We start from the raw sequence: 19,516 nt of genomic DNA on the forward strand, positions 1-19,516 counted from the left end.
TAAATGATTAACTGAAAACCGAAGCCAAAAAAAGCGTAGATACATTTCGACAGATCGAATTGTTTTTACCGGACTGGCTTTTGGAAACGGTTTAATTGAATTTTGTGAACTGTAAATGTATCTGCTATTCACGATTGGCATTGTGTCAGAAACACTCTGCAATAATGTGAATTTAAATACATTTTATAATTATGATTTTAACAGAAGTAATCTGTTGTAAATAAAAAGTGTCATGATTGTTTGTAATTTTATATTATTGTTTTATACGCGAATGTTGAAGTTGTTTAGGTTTTTTTATAAATTATACTATATTGTTTTGTATGTAGTGTTTTTTTTCCTGAATATAAAACATATTGGTAATAAGTATTTTCTTAATAAAGGTAGATTTTTTTTAATTCAAGGATTCAAGACCATGTTCAACACAACTAACACGAAATTTAGTGTTCAGAGGCAAGAAGGCATCCATAAATTACATAAGGCGTTTTTGAGTTGTTTTTGTGCATAATAAGCATAGCTCTTGATTGGTTATCTTTCTCCATTTGTTTTTAACCTTTCTTCTCCACCCATCCACTCTTATCCTTCTCAATTCCTCTTCAACATCCCTTTTCCATCTGGTTCTTGGTCTACCCCTCCTTCTCTTTCCACCTATTTCACATTTCATTATCATACTAGGAACTCTTGCTTCAGACATTCTTTCAATGTGTCCTAGCCATCTCAGTCTTTGTGCTCTTGCTACTCCCGTTATACTCGGTGCCCTATATAGTTGTTCTAATTCTTCATTTGTTCTTGTGGTCCATATTATGTTGTCTTCTTTCCTCCAAAAATCTTCCCCAGTATTTTTCTTTTCCAAATCTCTAGCCTCAAAGTTTCCGTTACATTGAACGTCCATGTTTCACATGCATACAGAATTATTGGTCGTATCATTGTTTGGTACATTCCGATTTTTAAACTTCTAGAGATGTTCTTACTCTTATTCTTACGCCATTATTCTTGCCACAACTACCTGAGTTACATTTGGTTTCCTTAGAAATACAGTTCCTAGATATGTGAATGTATCTACTTCCTCAAAATTGTATCGTTTCCCTCCCTCAGAATCTATTTGTAGACATCTTCCCTTCTCAAAATCCCTATCTAACAACTCCATAAACTTAGGTTTCTTCTCATTTAACACCAAGCCTACTTGTTTATTTTGACTTCATTTACTGTTTCTTGGAGTGTCAATTTCATCATCTTGGTCAGTTAGTGCTAACCCCTAATTATGTTAATGCTTTCAACACCTCAGTCCTTTTAATGTTGTCATATGCCTGCTGGAAGTCGATAAATAGGAGCTTTATCGGTTTGGTTAGGTTGTATTTCTCTAAGGGTAAATATTTGCTCAACGGTAGTTCTTCCTTTCCTAAATCCACAATGGTACTCTCCAATTTTCTCATCAACCTCCTCCAATAATATTTCTTTTATATATTATTGCGGTGCCCATTATTATACCCGTGCCGTGTGAACTCGGCCTTAGGACTGGCCACAGTGGCCACTCGCCGATGACTCATACGCCCAGCGATGCCGACGTTCTAGAACGAATAAGAATTGACTAGACAAATCTGGATTGTCTGTTTCTCTCCTATATAAGCAGGCGCCGGGGCCTAAGGAAGATAGAGATAAATAACCGATCGACGCGTAGAGTTACAATCGCCGCGCTAATTCAAAATAAATTTCTGTTAGATAAATAATTAGATAAATTGTAAATAAGTTATAAATAGTTCTTTAAGTCTTTTAATCGTTATTGTTTTTGTTAATTAGTGTTAAATAAATGGTGTTTAAATAAATTGTGACTTTCTATCCACACGGAACCGACGAAAAACGTAACCATATGTTGCCAGTAGTTTATAAGCTACATTTAGGAGAGCTATAATACCTCTGTAGTTTTAACACTCAATCTTATCTTCCTTCTTATGTATAGGGCAGATAATTGCTTCTTTCCACTCTTTTGGTATTTCTTCTTCCTCCCATACGTCTTTCAGTGGTTCCTGGATGTGTTCATCTATACTAATATATAAAATCCTTAAGTGACTGACTCACTGATTAATCACGATCCTGCTCAAACCACTCAACGTAAGAAGCTCATTTTTGGCATACAGGTTGATTCTAGGGTGTAGAGGTTCGATAAGAAGGGATTATTCGAAATTCCAGTTCCAAGGGGGTGAAACCACCCCTCAAATATTACAAATATTTTTTATCTAAAAAACGGTCAAGTTTCCGAAAAAAAACGCTTAAACACGTTTATTTTATTTTGTTTTTTACATATTTAAAAAATTTTACATATTTAAAAATTTATACAGGGTGTTTCATAATATATGAACATTGAGTAATCACGATTCTGCTTAAACTGCTTGACGTTTAAAGCTGATTTTTGGCAAACGGGTTAACTGTGGGGTGTAGAGGTTCGATAAGGAGGGGTTTCTCGAATCTCAAATTCCAAGAGGGTGAAAACGCCCATCAAATATTACAATATTTGTTATTTAAAAAACGGTTAGACTTTCGGGAAAACGTTTGGACACGCATAATTTATTTTGTATATTATATATATATATATAATTGTTTTTTCTCAAATATATAATTGTATAGTAGTGTATTATAAATTAATTTAAGTAGTGTATTAGTATAAGTAGTGTATTATAAATTAATTTAATTCTCATATATATAATTGTTTTTTCTCATGCTGACATAAATGTGAGAAAATTTTATCCAGTTTGTATGTTAATGAAAATTCTTGCTTTGCTTTATCATCACCATTACAAATGATTAATTCGACGCGAACGAAGTCGCGGGTACACGCTAGCCTTGTATGAATCTATTAAAAAAATGCAAGACTTGCAAGGATCTTGCAGCAAAATCAAGACTTCATATTAACTGCAAGACCAAGACCAAGGGAGTCAAAGGCTTGATCTTGCATTTGCCCATCACTACACTAAATATTCTGAACATTACTCGGTCCACAATAAAATTACTCTGTCAGTATAAAGGGATAAATTATTCTATTACATAAAAAATTGACTGCAATAATAAGCGAGTAGTCATAGGCAAAAATATAAAACCGTTTACAACCCCTTCGATAAAGGCTTAATTCTATTAAGCCTTATTATCTCAACGAACGACTAAGGGCGATAAGAGAAAGATAAACAAAAGACCTGGGAAATAAATAAGGAAAAGGGCCCGTAGGGTGTAAATTGAAAGCCCATTGAGCTACTTAATGAAAACTAATTGAAACTGGGACCTTTCTCTTGTAGGGTATACGGGTAAAGTTAAGATTATATCTAAAATTAGAAGAGTGTGAATTATACCATTACTTACTCCAACTCGTTGAAAAAAAAAACATATTGGCACTAAGAATTCAGACTTTTAAGATAACAATTCTTAACGAATATTTTTCATAGCATTCATTTTTTCTTTTCATTCTTTAGTAAAAGTTTCTTTAAAAATTAGTTTAACTTTACTGGCGATGGCGCAGTGTTATCAAATTAGCGAATAGTAGTAATTTTAGTAGCTTTTAGTAGTAATTGTTAACATTCACTGATTTCTGGCTTTTACTACTACTTTACTGTTTTCTTTCAATTATTTCTGTATAAACTGTATTATTTATGTTATAGGAGGTAGTAACGATCTAAATTAATTTTAAAAGAATGTATAACTAATATAATAAGCAAATATTAGCACACCATATCTAATAATATCCTAATATCTTAAAATCACTGAACTATGTACAATTGTAATTATTACCAACTACGGGAATTACTAAAATTGTTGTTAAAATGCACTTTGCCCATCATTTTCTCAATTATACTTTTTAAAAATACCCACAGTAACTGTTGATAAAATATATTCAAGGTTATCACATGTAATTATTTATATAATGCAGTTTTATAATTTTTAACGTTTTTTTATATACAGGGTGTTTCAAAACAAATGCGAAAAACTTCAGGGGGTGATTCCTTGTTCAAAATAAAGGGTAGTTTGCTTCATAAATGTTTGGTCAAAAGTCAACCATTAGGGAGATATTGCGGTACAAAGATGGCGGAAAAATAATGTTTTTGCTTTTATCTTGAAAAACGAAAGAGATAGACTAATAAAATTTTATGGAAGCATTACTGTTATGAAAAACACACTTTCTGGTAATTTTTTCACTTTTTTAAAACTAGTGGAAGGGGTTGAAATAAACTACCCCTATCATTCTTGTTAACGAAATTTAAAGAAAAATCTTATCAAACACATGCAAAAAAATTAATTTGGATAGTTTAATTTGTTTAGAAATTTTTTTATCTCTTGTATTTTTTTGATAAAGTTCACCGATTTGAAATTTAAAAATAAAATGTAAAGCATTACATGTCAGGACAAAAAACATTTTCTGATAAAGAATATAGTGGGCTGCTGTAATTTTTTTAGGAAAAAATCTAGTCGGCCGCTGTTACTTTTTAGGATGTTCCTAATATTATTTTATTTGACATTACTCTACTGCAATACGTTATTATCTAGATGATTATTATTATCGTTATTATCACTAGATTCTTAATCTAAAAATGTTTTTTGTCCTGACATGTAATGCTTAACATTTTATTTTTTAATTTCAAATCGGTGAGTTTTATCAAAAAAACACAAGGAGGTAAAAAGTTTCTAAACAAACAAACTATCAAATTAAAACATTGCATGTGTTTGATAAAAGATTCTCTTAAATTTCGATTAACAAGAATGATAAGAATAGTTTATTTCAACCCTCCACTACCATTTTAAAAAGTAAAAATTACCTGAGAGGTGTTCACTAATGATAATGTCTCCATAATTTCATTAGTCTATCTCTTTCGTTGTTGATAAAAAATAAACCCATCATTTTCCGCCATCTTTTTAAAATAATATCTCAATAACTGACTTTAACCCAACGTATTCAAAGTTATCACATACAATTATTTATATAATGCAGTTTTATAATTTTTAACGTTTTTTTGATATATATGTTTTTATAATACATAGCAAATAATCAACAAATTTAAGATAATTTTATTTGACAACCTAAAAATTGTAATTGATAAGTATAATCTTTTTACAATGAATAAGTACCTAGAAGTTAAATGTGTTTCACCAAGTTGTGGTTTTATATTTAACCTGATTAATGAAATTTCGTTATAATACGTATTATACAGGGTGTTCCAAGTTGTAATCAGGAAACTTCAGAAATAATATTCTGCAAATAATACTTTCTAGAAATTCATGCCCTAAAGTACTTCGTTTCGAAGATACAGGGTGTAGATCGAAAATATCTTGAAGGCAGTTGCTCGTAGCCATTTTAGAGGCCTTGTTTACGTAATTTTTTCCCCAATATAATACTAGTACGGACGAAAAAACATTACTCTTCAAAATGTAAACAATTAAAAACTTGTAGGTGGCGCTCTCTACAAGTAGGAGTAGGAGTCATACCAACATCGAAACTAAAACTCTCATGTAAAAAAAACAACCATACACCAATTTTAAGCCAAATATCGACGTTAAAAATTAAATTATTTAGAAAAAACCGATATAAAAATGAAACTTCTATACACCCTGTATCTCAGAAATGAAGCATTTTAAGACAATAATTTATCTGAACTTTTTTATTTATTTTATTTACAGAATATGCCACCGAAGTTTTTTTCTTATTACAATTTGGACTACCCTGTATAAGTTAAAAATCTACTATATAATTATATACAGGGTTGTTCACCACATACGACACGGAGTATTGTAGCTAAACGATTAGATTTTTGCAAATTGTAAGTTTTGGGTTCGTTGAAGGTCAATTAGAGCTACAATTTAAAAATATTTTTACAAGATACAGAGTGTCCCAAATAAGTAAAAAATATTATAGTTATATTTTTTAAATGGAACACCCGTATATTATTCTATTTTTGGATTCTACGATTGAAATAAAGGTAAATTTGATTAATGTTTATCACACTTAAACCTTACCGTTTTTGAAATATTTTCAATTTTATGAAATTGCAGTAAAAAATTTAAGGCTTTATTTCTCCCAGGGTATCAAAGTTTTTAATACCAAACATTTACTGAAGATTATTTATTGATCAGATATTGTGTTGCAATAATAAAAAATTTACTACCTTATACAGAGTGTCCAAAAATTTATATTAAATAATTACTAGCTTTAAACGGCAATAACTTGTTTAATTTAAATGGAACACCCTATATATTTTACGTAAATCAGATGCACAATGTAATTGTCTATCAAATTTTATTATACCATTTTTTAACCATCTCTTCAAGTTTTCGTAGAAAATGCATTTTTTTATAATTTAGGCCTCATTTATCACTATACCCATGGAATATTGACATTTCAGATTTTTTTATAGCACCATAATATATATAAAATGTACAGGTGGTAAATATTGCAAGCCCATTGGCATACAAAATAAACTATTTAAATATTTATAAAAGAGTATACCAATTAAATATACCATCATTATTTCCTACCAAAAACACAAAAAATTAGTTAATTACATACTTATAAATTGTTTTAATTAAAAAATTATTCTAAATAAATGTGGATTTGGCTCAGAAATCAATATAATAATAAGTTATAAAAATGAATGTCTCTGTTTTTATAAATAAGCATTCGTTAATAAATGAAGTAAAATCTATAAGTTGTTGCTTTTTACCACACTGTCTAATACACACACAAAATTCAGTTTTTTAGTATTTGGAGCAATTATTACTACAACGTAAACAGTCAAATAATGTAGTTTGAATACTGGGATCATATTAATTGGTCCTCTTTAACAAAAAATATTTAAACAGTTTTTTTATTTTTTAATTAAATAAGCGAACTAGATATATCGACAATATTAGTATCTGTACCCTTTGAAAATTTGTTATATCTTTAAAAATAACCTAAAATGTCAATATTCCATGGGTATAGCGATAAATGAGGTCTAAATTATAAAAAATGCATTTTCTATGAAAACTTGAAGAGATGGGTAAAAAATGGAACAATACAATTTGATAGACAATTACATTGTGCATCTGATTCACGTAAAATATATAGGGTGTTCCGTTTAAATTAAACAAATTATTCCCGTTTAAAGCTAGTAATTACTTAATATAAATTTTTGGACACTCTGTATAAGGTAGTAAAATTTTTATTATTGCAACACAATATCTGATCAATAAATAATCTTCAGTAAATATTTAGTTTTAAAAACTTTGATACCCTTGGAGAAATAAAGCCTTAAATTTTTTACTGCAGTTTTATAAAATTGAAAATATTTCCAAAACCGTAAGGTTTAAGTGTGATAAACCTTAATCAAATTTACCTTTATTTCAATCGTAGAATCCAAAAATAGAATAATATACAGGGTGTTCTATTTAAAAAAATACAACTATAATATTTTTTTACCTATTTGGGACACTCTGTATCTTGTAAAAATATTTTTAAATTGTAGCTCTAATAGTCCTTCAACGAACCCAAAACTTACAATTTGTAATAATCTAATCGTTTAGTTAGAATACTCCGTGTCGTATGTGGTGAACAACCCTGTATATCTTATCAAAATTAGATTATAAATTTAAATTATTTAACTATGAACAGTATGAACAAACTTCTAGGAAAGATCATTAATAGTCTACGAGCTAGCTACATAAAAAATCTTATCATCGTTACATGGCTAATTTTTTGTGTGAAGTATCCTTTTGTGTAGCTATTATGAAATAGTCATGTCTGCCAGCGCGATCCCGGGGCTTAAAGCGGGGGCGGCCAATCGAAATGGTGAAATTTTGACACTAAAAATATTATAAGATACACGAGTTATAATTGCGAAAATAGTTTTTATTTACTATTAAGAAACGTGGAAAATTGTTGGCAGACATTTTTCAACTCGCTAAAATGCCGACAGACAACGCGAAAGAGGCATAAAATTTTAAAAATTATTAAAAAATAAAATTTGAATGCGAAAGGGCAGACAAAGATCGTGGCTAAATCAGCTGCAGACAGTTTTCAAAAGTGCGATATTACTCTAGCGCTTTCAGGGAACGCTCCCCGCCTCATCCATTTAAGTATAGATAAATCATATTCATATACGATTATATTACATATATTTTTCAATTTTTTTGTCTGTCCTTTTGCATAGGTACTGCTTTTTAAATTAATTAACAATAAACATGACATTCCACCAATCGACGCATGCATGTATGCGATGATTTCCTTTTGTCATTGTCAAAATTCTATGCCTTTTGTCAACAATTTTACACATTTCTTAATAATAAATAAAAGCTATATGGCAATTATAACTCGTGTACCTTATAATATTTTTAGTGTCAAAATTTCACCCTTTCGATTGGCCGCCCCCGCTTTAAGCCCCGGGGTCGCGCTGGCAGACATGACTATTTCACAATGGCTACACAAAAGGATACTTCACACAACAAATTAGCCATCTAACGATGATAAGGTTTTTTATGTGGCCAGTTGTCCGTCTATAAGTAGCTTCATTTATAAGTAGCTATTCCTAGTAAAGTCTGACCAGAAAATTTTATTCTGGAAATGTTTCCTCTATTTTATTTATTTAGCCAAAAATAAGTTACAATAAATGAATACAAACAGCTTTATTTATTCATTAACTTGATATATTTTCATTCTTCCAGTCATGAATTGTACACATTTTTTTTTTATTTAAGCAAACTTAAAACAATTTAAAACTACATACATACATTTAACGGCAATTAAAGTTTTTTTTTTGCAATAAACCATTTTGCTAGACGCCACCTTTTATGTTAATCAAATTAGGTCATACTTTAATACAGGAATGATGTTATCAAAGTCAGTTATACAGAGAGGCCCCAAATGTTTGGATCAACTTTAACAATCGCTAACGTTACTCTAATTACTATTAAGTACTAATTAATAATAATTCATAGCTATTATAGCTATTAAGTAAACAGATGCATACTAGGTGTCTGTTTAGTTAAAATCAACAGAAGGATCAAGTTAGCATGGAGTAAATATGGAAGAAACTGAATCATATTCAAATCTAGAATGCCACTTTATCTAAAGCTAGCTAAAGCTTGTTTCCGTTTTATTTCGATTCTAGTGCAGCTTCCAGTAGCATTTTATATAGGATGTACTTAAACAGCCGTTAAACGGTAGCCTACTAAAATGCCGTTAATAGATATTGTGACGTCGTTCATGTCGGCGGAAAGTAATGCCTAGCCATAAGCATATTGCAAGAGCACCTGTGGCTCCGTGGCTGAGGCTATCGGTTCGTGATTTATACATGAATCATTGAGTTGTATTGTGTAGTTTTTTATAAGAGATTATGCTATATTTGTTGTTGTTTTTGTATGTAGTGTTTTTTTTCCTGAATATAAAACATATTGGTAATAAGTATTTTTCTTAATAAAAGGTAAGATTTTTTTAATTCAAGGATTCAAGACCATGTTCAACACAACTAACACCAAATTTAGTGTTCAGAGGCTAGAAGGCATCCATAAATTACATAAGGCGTTTTTGAGTTGTTTTTGTGCATAATAAGCATAGCTCTAAAACTCTAAAAGGCTCATGGCTTGATTGGTTATCTTTCTCCATTTGTTTTTAACCTTTCTTCTCCACCCATTCACTCTTATCCTTCTCAATTCCTCTTCAACATCCTTTTTCCATCTGGTTCTTGGTCTACCCCTCCTTCTCTTTCCACCTATTTCACGTTTCATTATCATACTAGGAACTCTTGCTTCAGACATTCTTTCTTATCTTCTAGTATTTTGCTCACCGATATCAGCTCTTTCCGATCTCTTGCTAAGATAACTAAATCATCTCCAAAATGCATTGGTGTCTTTTTACCTAACCTAACCTTTATAACTTTTTCTAATACTACACTAAACAGTATTTAAGATAGTGGACCCCCCTGTCTTAATCCGTCCCTAATTATACATTTTTCCGTTGTTTTCTTGTTTATTTTGACTTCATTTACTGTTTCTTGGAGTGTCAATTTCATCATCTTGGTCAGTTAGTGCTAACCCCTAATTCTGTTAATGCTTTCAACACCTCAGTACTTTTAATGTTGTCATATTCCTGCTGGAAGTCGATAAATAGGAGCTTTATCGGTTTGGTTAGGTTGTATTTCTCTAAGAGTAAATATTTGCTCAACGGTACTTCTTCCTTTTCTAAATCCACAATGGTACTCTCCAATTTTCTCATCAACCTCCTCCACTAATATTTCTTTAATATATGTTGCCAGTAGTTTATAAGCTATATTTAGGAGAGCTATAATAACTCTGTAGTTTTAACACTCAATCTTATCTCCCTTCTTATGTATAGGGCAAATTATTGCTTCTTTCCACTCTTTTGGTATTTCTTCTTTCTCCCATATACGTCTTTCAGTAGTTCCTGGATGTGTTCATCTATACTAAATATATAAAATCCGTAAGTGACTGACTAACTGATTAATCACGATCCTGCTCAAACCACTCAATGTAAGAAGCTCAATTTTAGGATACAGGTTGATTCTTCGATAAGAAGGAATTTTTCGAAATTCCATTTCCCAAGGGTGTGGAACCACCCCTGAAATATTACAATATTTTTTATTTAAAAAACGGTCAAGTTTTCGTAAAAACCTTAAACAAGTATATTTTATTTTGTTTTTTTTACATATTTTAAGATTTTTTAATAATGTATACAGGGTGTTTCGAAAATTCTGGTCATTGATTAATCACGATCCTGCTTAAAGCGCTTGACGTAAAAAGCTGATTTTTGGAAAACGGATTGACTTTAGGGTGTAGAGGTTCGATAAGAAGGGATTTTTCGAAACTCGAAATTCTAAGGGGGTGAAACCACCCCTCAAATATTAGAATATTTTTTATTTAAAAACCGGTGAATTTTTCGGAAAAACTCTTAAACACGTATATTTTATTTTGTTGTTTTACATATTTTAAGATTTATTAAAAATTGAGTAAACACGATTCTGCTTAAACTGCTTGACGTTTAAAGCTGATTTTTGACAAACGCATTGACTGTGGTGTAGAGGTTCGATAAGGAGGGGTTTCTCCAATCTCAAATTCCAAGAGGGTGAGGGTGAAAACGCCCCTCAAATATTACAATATTTGTTATTTAAAAAACGGTTAGTCTTGTATGAATCTATTAAAAAAATGCAAGACTTGCAAGGGTCTTGCAGCAAAATCAAGACTACATATTAATGCAAGACCAAGACCAAGGGAGTCTTAGTCTTGATCTTGCATTTGGCCATCACTACACTAAATATTCTGAACATTACTCTGTCCACAATAAAATTACTCTGTCTGTATAAAGGGATGAATTACTCTTTTACAAAATTATTGACTGCAATAATAATAAGCGAGTATTCATAGGCAAAAATATAAAACCGTTTAGAACCCTTCGATAAAGGCTTAATTCTATTAAGCCTTATTATCTCAACGAACAACTAAGGGCGATAAGACAAAGATAAACAAAAGACCTAGGGAAATAAAGGAAAGAGCCCGTAGGGTGTAAATTGAAAGCCCATTGAGCAACTTAATGAAAACTAATTGAAACTGAGACCTTTCTCTTGTAGAGTATACGGGTAAAGTTAAGATTATATCTAAAATTAGAAGAGTGTGAATTATACCATTACTTACTCCAACTCTTTGAAAAAAAAACATATTGGCACTATGGAATTCAGACTTTTAAGATAACAATTCTTAACGAATATTTTTCTGCAAATAAACAACATTTCATAGCATTCATTTTTTCTTTTCATTCTTTAGTAAAAGTTTCTTTAAAAATTAGTTTAACTTTTACTGGCGATGGCGTAGTGTTATCAAATTAGCGAATAGTAGTAATTTTAGTAGCTTTTAGTATTAATTGTTAATATTCACTGATTTCTGGCTTTTACTATTACTTTACTGTTTTCTTTCAATTATTTCTGTATAAACAGTATTATTTATGTTATAGGAGGTAGTAACGATCTAAATTAATTTTAAAAGAATGTATAACTAATATAATAAGAAATATTAGCACACCATATCTAATAATATCCTAATATCTTAAAATCACTGAACTATGTACAATTGTAATTATTACCAACTACGGGAATTACTAAAATTGTTGTTAAAATGCACTTTACCCATCATTTTCTCAATTATACTTTTTAAAAATACCCACAGTAACTGTTGATAAAATATATTCAAGGTTATCACATACAATTATTTATATAATGCAGTTTTATAATTTTTAACGTTTTTTTATATATATGTTTTTAATAATACATAGCAAATAATCAACAAATTTAAGATAATTTTATTTGACAACCTAAAAATTGTAATTGATAAGTATAATCTTTTTACAATGAATAAGTACCTAGAAGTTAAATGTGTTTCACCAAGTTGTGGTTTTATATTTAACCTGATTAATGAAATTTCGTTATGATACGTATTATACAGGATGTTCCAAGTTGTAATCAGGAAACTTCAGAAATAATATTCTGCAAATAATACTTTCTAGAAATTCATGCCCTGAAGTACTTCGTTTCGAAGATACAGGGTGTAGATCGAAAATATCTTGAAGGCAGTTGCTCGTAGCCATTTTAGAGGCCTTGTTTACGTAATTTTTTCCCCAATATAATACTAGTACGGACGAAAAAATATTACTCTTCAAAATGTAAACAATTAAAAACTTGTAGGTGGCGCTCTCTACAAGTAGGAGTAGGAGTCATACCAACATCGAAATTAAAACTCTCATGTAAAAAAAACAACCATACACCAATTTTAAGCCAAATATCGACGTTAAAAATTAAATTATTTAGAAAAAACCGATATAAAAATGAAACTTCTATACACCCTGTATCTCAGAAATGAAGCATTTTAAGACAATAATTTATCTGAACTTTTTTATTTATTTTATTTACAGAATATGCCACCGAAGTTTTTTTCTTATTACAATTTGGACTAGCCTGTATAAGTTAAAAATCTACTAGATACCTATATACAGGGTTGTTCACCACATACGACACGGAGTATTGTAGCTAAACGATTAGATTTTTGCAAATTGTAAGTTTTGGGTTCGTTGAAGGTCAATTAGAGCTACAATTTAAAATATTTTACAAGATACAGAGTGTCCCAAATAAGTAAAAAAAATATTATGGTTATATTTTTAAATGGAACACCTGTATATTATTCTATTTTTTGGATTCTGATTGAAATAAAATTAAATTTGATTAAGGTTTATCACACTTAAACCTTACCGTTTTTGAAATATTTTCAATTTTATGAAATTGCAGTAAAAATTTTAAGGCTTTATTTCTCCCAGGGTATCAACGTTTTTAATACCAAATATTTATTGAAGATTATTTATTGATCAGATATTGTGTTGCAATAATGAAAATTTTATTACCTTATACAGAGTGTCCAAAAATTTATATTAAATAATTACTAGCTTTAAACGGCAATAACTTGTTTAATTTAAATGTAACACCCTATATATTTTACGTAAATCAGATGCACAATGTAATTGTCTATCAAATTTTATTATACCATTTTTTACCCATCTCTTCAAGTTTTCGTAGAAAATGCATTTTTTTATAATTTAGGCCTCATTTATCATTATACCCATGGAATATTGACATTTCAGATTTTTTATAGCACCATAATATGTACAAAATGTACAGGTGGTAAATATTACCAAGCCCATTGGCATACAAAATAAACTATTTAAATATTTATAAAAGATATACCAATTAAATATACCATCATTATTTCCTACCAAAAACACCAAAAATTAGTTAATTACATACTTATAAATTGTTTTAATGAGTAAAAAATTATTCTAAATAAATAATGGATTTGGCTCAGAAATCAATATAATAATAAGTTATAAAAATGAATGTCTGTGTTTTTATAAATAATAAGCATTCGTTAATAAATGAAGTAAAATCTATAAGGTGTTGCTTTTTACCACACTGTCTAATACACACACAAAATTTAGTTTTTTAGTATTTGAAGCAATTATTACTACAACGTAAACAGTCAAATAATGTAGTTTGAATACTGGGATCACATTAATTGGTCCTCTTTAACAAAAAATATTTAAACAGCTTTTTATTTTTTAATTAAATAAGCGAACTAGATATATCGACAATATTAGTATCTGTACCCTTTGAAAATTTGTTATATCTTTAAAAATAAGCTAAAATGTCAATATTCCATGGGTATAGCGATAAAAAAGGTCTAAATTATAAGAAAATGCATTTTCTATGAAAACTTGAAGAGGTGGGTAAAAAATGGAACAACACAATTTGATAGACAATTACATTGTGCATCTGATTCACGTAAAATATATAGGGTGTTCTATTTAAATTAAACAAGTTATTGCCGTTTAAAGCTAGTAATTATTTAATATAAATTTTTGGACACTCTGTATAAGATAGTAAAATTTTATTATTGCAACACAATATCTGATCAATAAATAATCTTCAGTAAATATTTAGTATTAAAAACTTTGATACCCTTGAAATAAAGCCTTAAATTTTTACTGCAATTTCATAAAATTGAAAATATTTCAAAAACGGTAAGGTTTAGGTTGTGATAAAGCCTTAATCAAATTACCTTTATTTCAATCGTAGAATCTAAAAAATAGAATAATATACAGGGTGTTCTATTTAAAAAAATAGAACTATAATATTTTTACTATTTAAGGACACTCTGTATCTTGTAAAACATTTTTAAATTGTAGCTCTAATAGTCCTTCAACGAACCCAAAACTTACAATTTGTAATAATCTAATCGTTTAGTTACAATACTCCGTGTCGTATGTGGTGAACAACCCTGTATATCTTATCAAAATTAGATTATAAATTTAAATTATTTAACTATGAACAGTATGAACAAACTTCTAGGAAAGATCATTAATAGTCTACGAGCTAGCTACATAAAAAAATCTTATCATCGTTACACGGCGCGGGGGCGGCCAATCGAAATGGTGAAATTTTGACACTAAAAATATTATAAGATACACGAGTTATAATTGCGAAAATAGTTTTTATTTACTATTAAGAAACGTGGAAAATTGTTGGCAGACATTTTTCAACTCGCTAAAAATGCCGACAGACAACGCGAAAGAGGCATGAAATTTTAAAATTATTAAAATATAAAATTTGAATGCGAAAGGGCAGACAAAAGATCGTGGCTAAATCAGCTGCAGACAGTTTTCAAAAGTGCGATATTACTCTAGCGCTTTCAGGGCAACGCTCCCCGCCTCATCCATTTAAGTATAGATAAATCATATTCATATACGATTATATTACATATATTTTTCAATTTTTTGTCTGCCCTTTTGCATACTGCTTTTAAATTAATTAACAATAAACATGACATTCCACCAATCGACGCATGCATGTATGCGATGATTTCCTTTGTCATTGTCAAATTCTATGCCTTTTGTCAACAATTTTACACATTTCTTAATAATAAATAAAAAGCTATTTGGCAATTATAACTCGTGTACCTTATAATACTTTTAGTGTCAAAATTTCACCCTTTCGCTTGGCCGCCCCCGCTTTAAGCCCCGGGGTCGCGCTGGCAGACATGACTATTTCACAATGGCTACACAAAAGGATACTTAACACAACAAATTAGCCATCTAACGATGATAAGGCTTTTTATGTGGCCAGTTGTCCGTCTATAAATAGCTTCATTTTTTCAAACTATTCCTAGTAAAGTGTGATCACAAAATTTTATTCTGGAAATGTTTCCTCTATTTTATTTATTTAGCCAAAAATAAGTTACAATAAATGAATACAAACAGCTTTATTTATTCATTAACTTGATATATTTTAATTCTTCCAGTCATGAATTGTATACATTTTTTTTATTTAAGCAAACTTAAAACAATTTAGAACTACATGCATACATTTAACGGCAATTAAAGTTTTTTTTTGCAATAAACCATTTTGCTAGACGCCACCTTTTATGTTAATCAAATTAGGTCATACTTTAATACAGGAATGATGTTATCAAAGTCAGTTATACAGAGAGGCCCCAAATGTTTGGATCAACTTTAACAATCGCTAACGTTACTGTAATCACTATTAAGTACTAATTAATAATAATTCACTATTAAGTAAACAGATGCATACTAGGTGTCTGTTTAGTTAAAATCAACAGAAGGATCAAGTTAGCATGGAGTAAATATGGAAGAAACTGAATCATATTCAAATCTAGAATGCCACTTTATCAAAAGTTAGCTAAAGCTTGTTTCCGTTTTATTTCGATTCTAGTGCAGTTTCCAGTAGCATTTTATATAGGATGTACTTAAACAGCCGTTAAACGGTAGCCTACTAAAATGCCGTTAATAGATATTGTGACGTCGTTCATGTCGGCGGAAAGTAATGCCTAGTATTGCCATGCATATTGCAAGAGCACCTGTGGCTCCGTGGCTGAGGCTATCGGTTCGTGAGCGAATGGTCCGGGGTTTAAATCTCACGCTGACCAACACTTTTTTATATTTTTTTTTTGCTTATAGCGTGATCTTATTGCATTAGTTTCACTCTTTTTGGTTGGATTGGTTTAGTTATTTGGCGGGTTGGTTAGCGTGGTTATTTGGAGGGTGTTAATTCATTGATTAGTTGGTTATTTGGTAGGGTTGGTTGGTTTTTACTAATTTATATTTGTTTTTTAAATTTTTTTATCAGTGTCGAGGTTAGTTGCGTTGGTTACGTTGGTTATTTGGTGGGGTGGATAGCTTTGGTTAGTCCTTATATAATTCCTATATTTCATAAAGCCGTCAAGTGCGTCACATCAACGACGTCATACCTATTAACGGCATTTTAGTAAGCTACCGTTTAACGGCAGTTTAAGTACAGTCTTTTATATATTTTTTTATTTTTTAGATTTCTGTAAGAGTGGAATTCGAATTAAGTGGAATTCGAATTAAGAATCCATTTCGTGCATCGTTTGCTTCCTGGTTTATATTTTTTGGGATCGTTGTCATCGCTTGCTGATTCCTTACCGTACTGATGATGCTGGAAGGCAGTTACACTAGTGTACACTGATGTAGGTGTGGTTGTTGTGTGTGAGTGTGAATGTCTACAACAGTGTACATTGGTGTATACGGTTACGAGATTGTTGAGGGCTTGCCGATTAATTTTTTCCTTCTGTTCATATAATTAAAACTACACAGCTTTAGTCATCGGCTGATGACACTAACATGGTTAGTGAGCGACAGTGTTTTGGTGTATTATGATACTAGTGTTTTATTTTGCTATAGTGTATATGCTCGTTTATATGTAAGTAAACTGTTTCACGTACATTTTTGCAACAAAATGGTATTTCCCCAAATTATGTTTATACATTACAGTTACATTTTTGAATTCATTTTATCGTATTTTTATATAATAATAATTAATCTAGATACTTCAAAATCAAATATTCGTTAGTATAATTACGAGTATTTATTATTGAATCATAAAACGCAACAAGCAATTCGCAATAATTATTATTTATTAATAATTGAAAAGTACATAAGGTAAAAACAATAATCTTGTTTTAAAGTTCAATGTCATTTCAATAATATTTTGAATTTCAGTTTAATAATATTTGTCTAGTTTCAATTTTGCCGTACCATATTATTTTTATTGTCTGATTTTTATATCATACCATCGAGAAAAAAAAACAGCGTCGTAGACAGCTGGGAAATGACGATCCAGGATAATTTGGGCTAGGCCAAGCCCCTGTTGTCATTACTTGTCATGTAATTTTCTTTATTTTTTAATGACCCTTATTGCCAGTTCTTAAGAAGGGTGTAATTTATTTTTATATTGAGTAAAAATTATTTTTAAATGGTGTTTTTTAAAATTTGAGAAAAAATATTTTTTGGAAATAGATTTGTTTGTCTGGAAACGGTTCTATGATTTTTTGTTGATTTGAGTTCTATTCTTATAATTAGTTTTAATTTTTGACAAGTTTTATGTCAATTTTTAGTAAATGATCATAGGCTGTCATTCCCCAGTCAACGCCGTTTTTTTCCGTCATGTATTCCATTAAGGTTGTCAACATTTCACAACTTTAAGTGTAAACATACCTTTAACAATAAATGAATGGGAGGGCTGATACTAGGCGACTTTTTCTTTTCCTGATTGCACAAACAAGATTTAATCCAAGGCATGTTCAAGCTAGCGTTTAGCTGCAGTTATTTTTTTATTACACTTCAAACCAAAAATCTACACATACATTCTTTAATCTATTTTATTAAAAGCGCGCATTATTTAATTTTCCCTCAATTCATGTTTCCGATTGCGCTGTCTATGTCCCACGTGCGATCTCGCGCGACGGAGCACAACATTAGGCCGCGGCCACACGTCGTCGCTTTTGTTGTTGCGTAGCGTGCGCTGTCCCGGACGCGACTAAACTCCGGCACTAGCGCCGGCAGCAGCAGCTGTGAGGAGCCGACCGCTTGTCACACAACAAACGTCAGAAAGAGAAGGACGGGACCTACGGCTAACTCCCCCGCAGTAGCTGGGACCGCGGAAGACGAGATTATGATGGTCAAATGAGCTGGGACAGTGGATGGGCAAAGATAGAAAGAATATTTAACCCTTAACCGAGGTCGTGTGTTTCCTGGGACATAGACATGTCGTACCAAATTTTATGGCACGAGGTGTCGTCTCGGCGCACTCATTGGTGAGGTGTTCTGGTGTTTTCCAATTTTTACCACATAATCTGCATTCACCATTGTTTCTTACTTTCAATCTACTGAGGTGATCATTGAGGAGATAGTGTCCCGTTACAAACCCTGTTACAATCCGAAGATTGTTCTTACTTAAATCAAGGAAAATCTTTGATCCGAAGATTGTTCTTCTTAAATGAAGGAAAATCTTTTTCGTTTACGACCGAAAAAAGATTTGTTTCGGTCGTAAGTTCTGAAAAATATCTTCGAGTGTCTAAGAGCTTTGAAGGATTCCCATTCCAGATTACGCATGGAGTCTTCAAATTTATAGAATACCAGCGTGTACCCGCGACTTCGTTTGCGTCGAATTAATCATTTGTAATGGTGATGATAAAGCAAAGCAAGAATTTCCATTAACATACAAACTGGATAGAATTTTCTCACATTTATGTCAGCATGACAAAAAACAATATGGCGATATTATTATATAACTTGGTCATATTTGAGGAGTAGTTTCATCTCGTTGGAATTTGATTTTCGAAAAATCCGTTTGCCAAAAATAAGCTTTTTACGTCAAGTAGTTTAAGCAGAATCGTGGTTAATCAATTACCCAACTTTTTGGAACACCCTGTATGATTTTTTAAAAAATTTCAAAATATGTAAAAAACAAAATATATTATGCGTGTCCAAGCGTTTTCCCAAAAAACTAACCGTTTTTTAAATAACAAATATTGCAATATTTGAGGGGCGTTTTCACCCTCTTGGAATTTAAGATTCGAGAAACCCCTCCTTATCGACCCTCTACACCCCACAGTCAATCCGTTTACCAAAAATTAGCTTTAA

General features: G+C 30.8%; 1 protein-coding gene across 4 annotated transcripts in view; it reads right to left on the minus strand.

The window, feature by feature from the left end:
- Positions 1-18,413, minus strand: part of LOC115880989 (tensin-1-like) — a 458,204-nt gene extending 439,791 nt beyond the window's left edge. For 3 of the 4 annotated variants that reach the window (XM_030898374.1, XM_030898353.1, XM_030898341.1), the window contains exon 1: positions 18,089-18,413. In XM_030898374.1, coding sequence (XP_030754234.1) covers positions 18,089-18,172 — 84 coding nt within the window. In that variant the 5' untranslated portion in view covers positions 18,173-18,413. The remainder of the gene's footprint in view (positions 1-18,088) is intronic. The other variant, XM_030898348.1, reaches the window with a different exon arrangement.
- Positions 18,414-19,516: the final 1,103 nt, after the last annotated feature.

Source organism: Sitophilus oryzae, unplaced genomic scaffold (assembly GCF_002938485.1).
Source record: "Sitophilus oryzae breed Bouriz unplaced genomic scaffold, Soryzae_2.0 scaffold_1107_pilon_pilon, whole genome shotgun sequence".
In the NCBI taxonomy this organism is placed as follows: Eukaryota; Metazoa; Arthropoda; class Insecta; order Coleoptera; family Curculionidae; genus Sitophilus; species Sitophilus oryzae.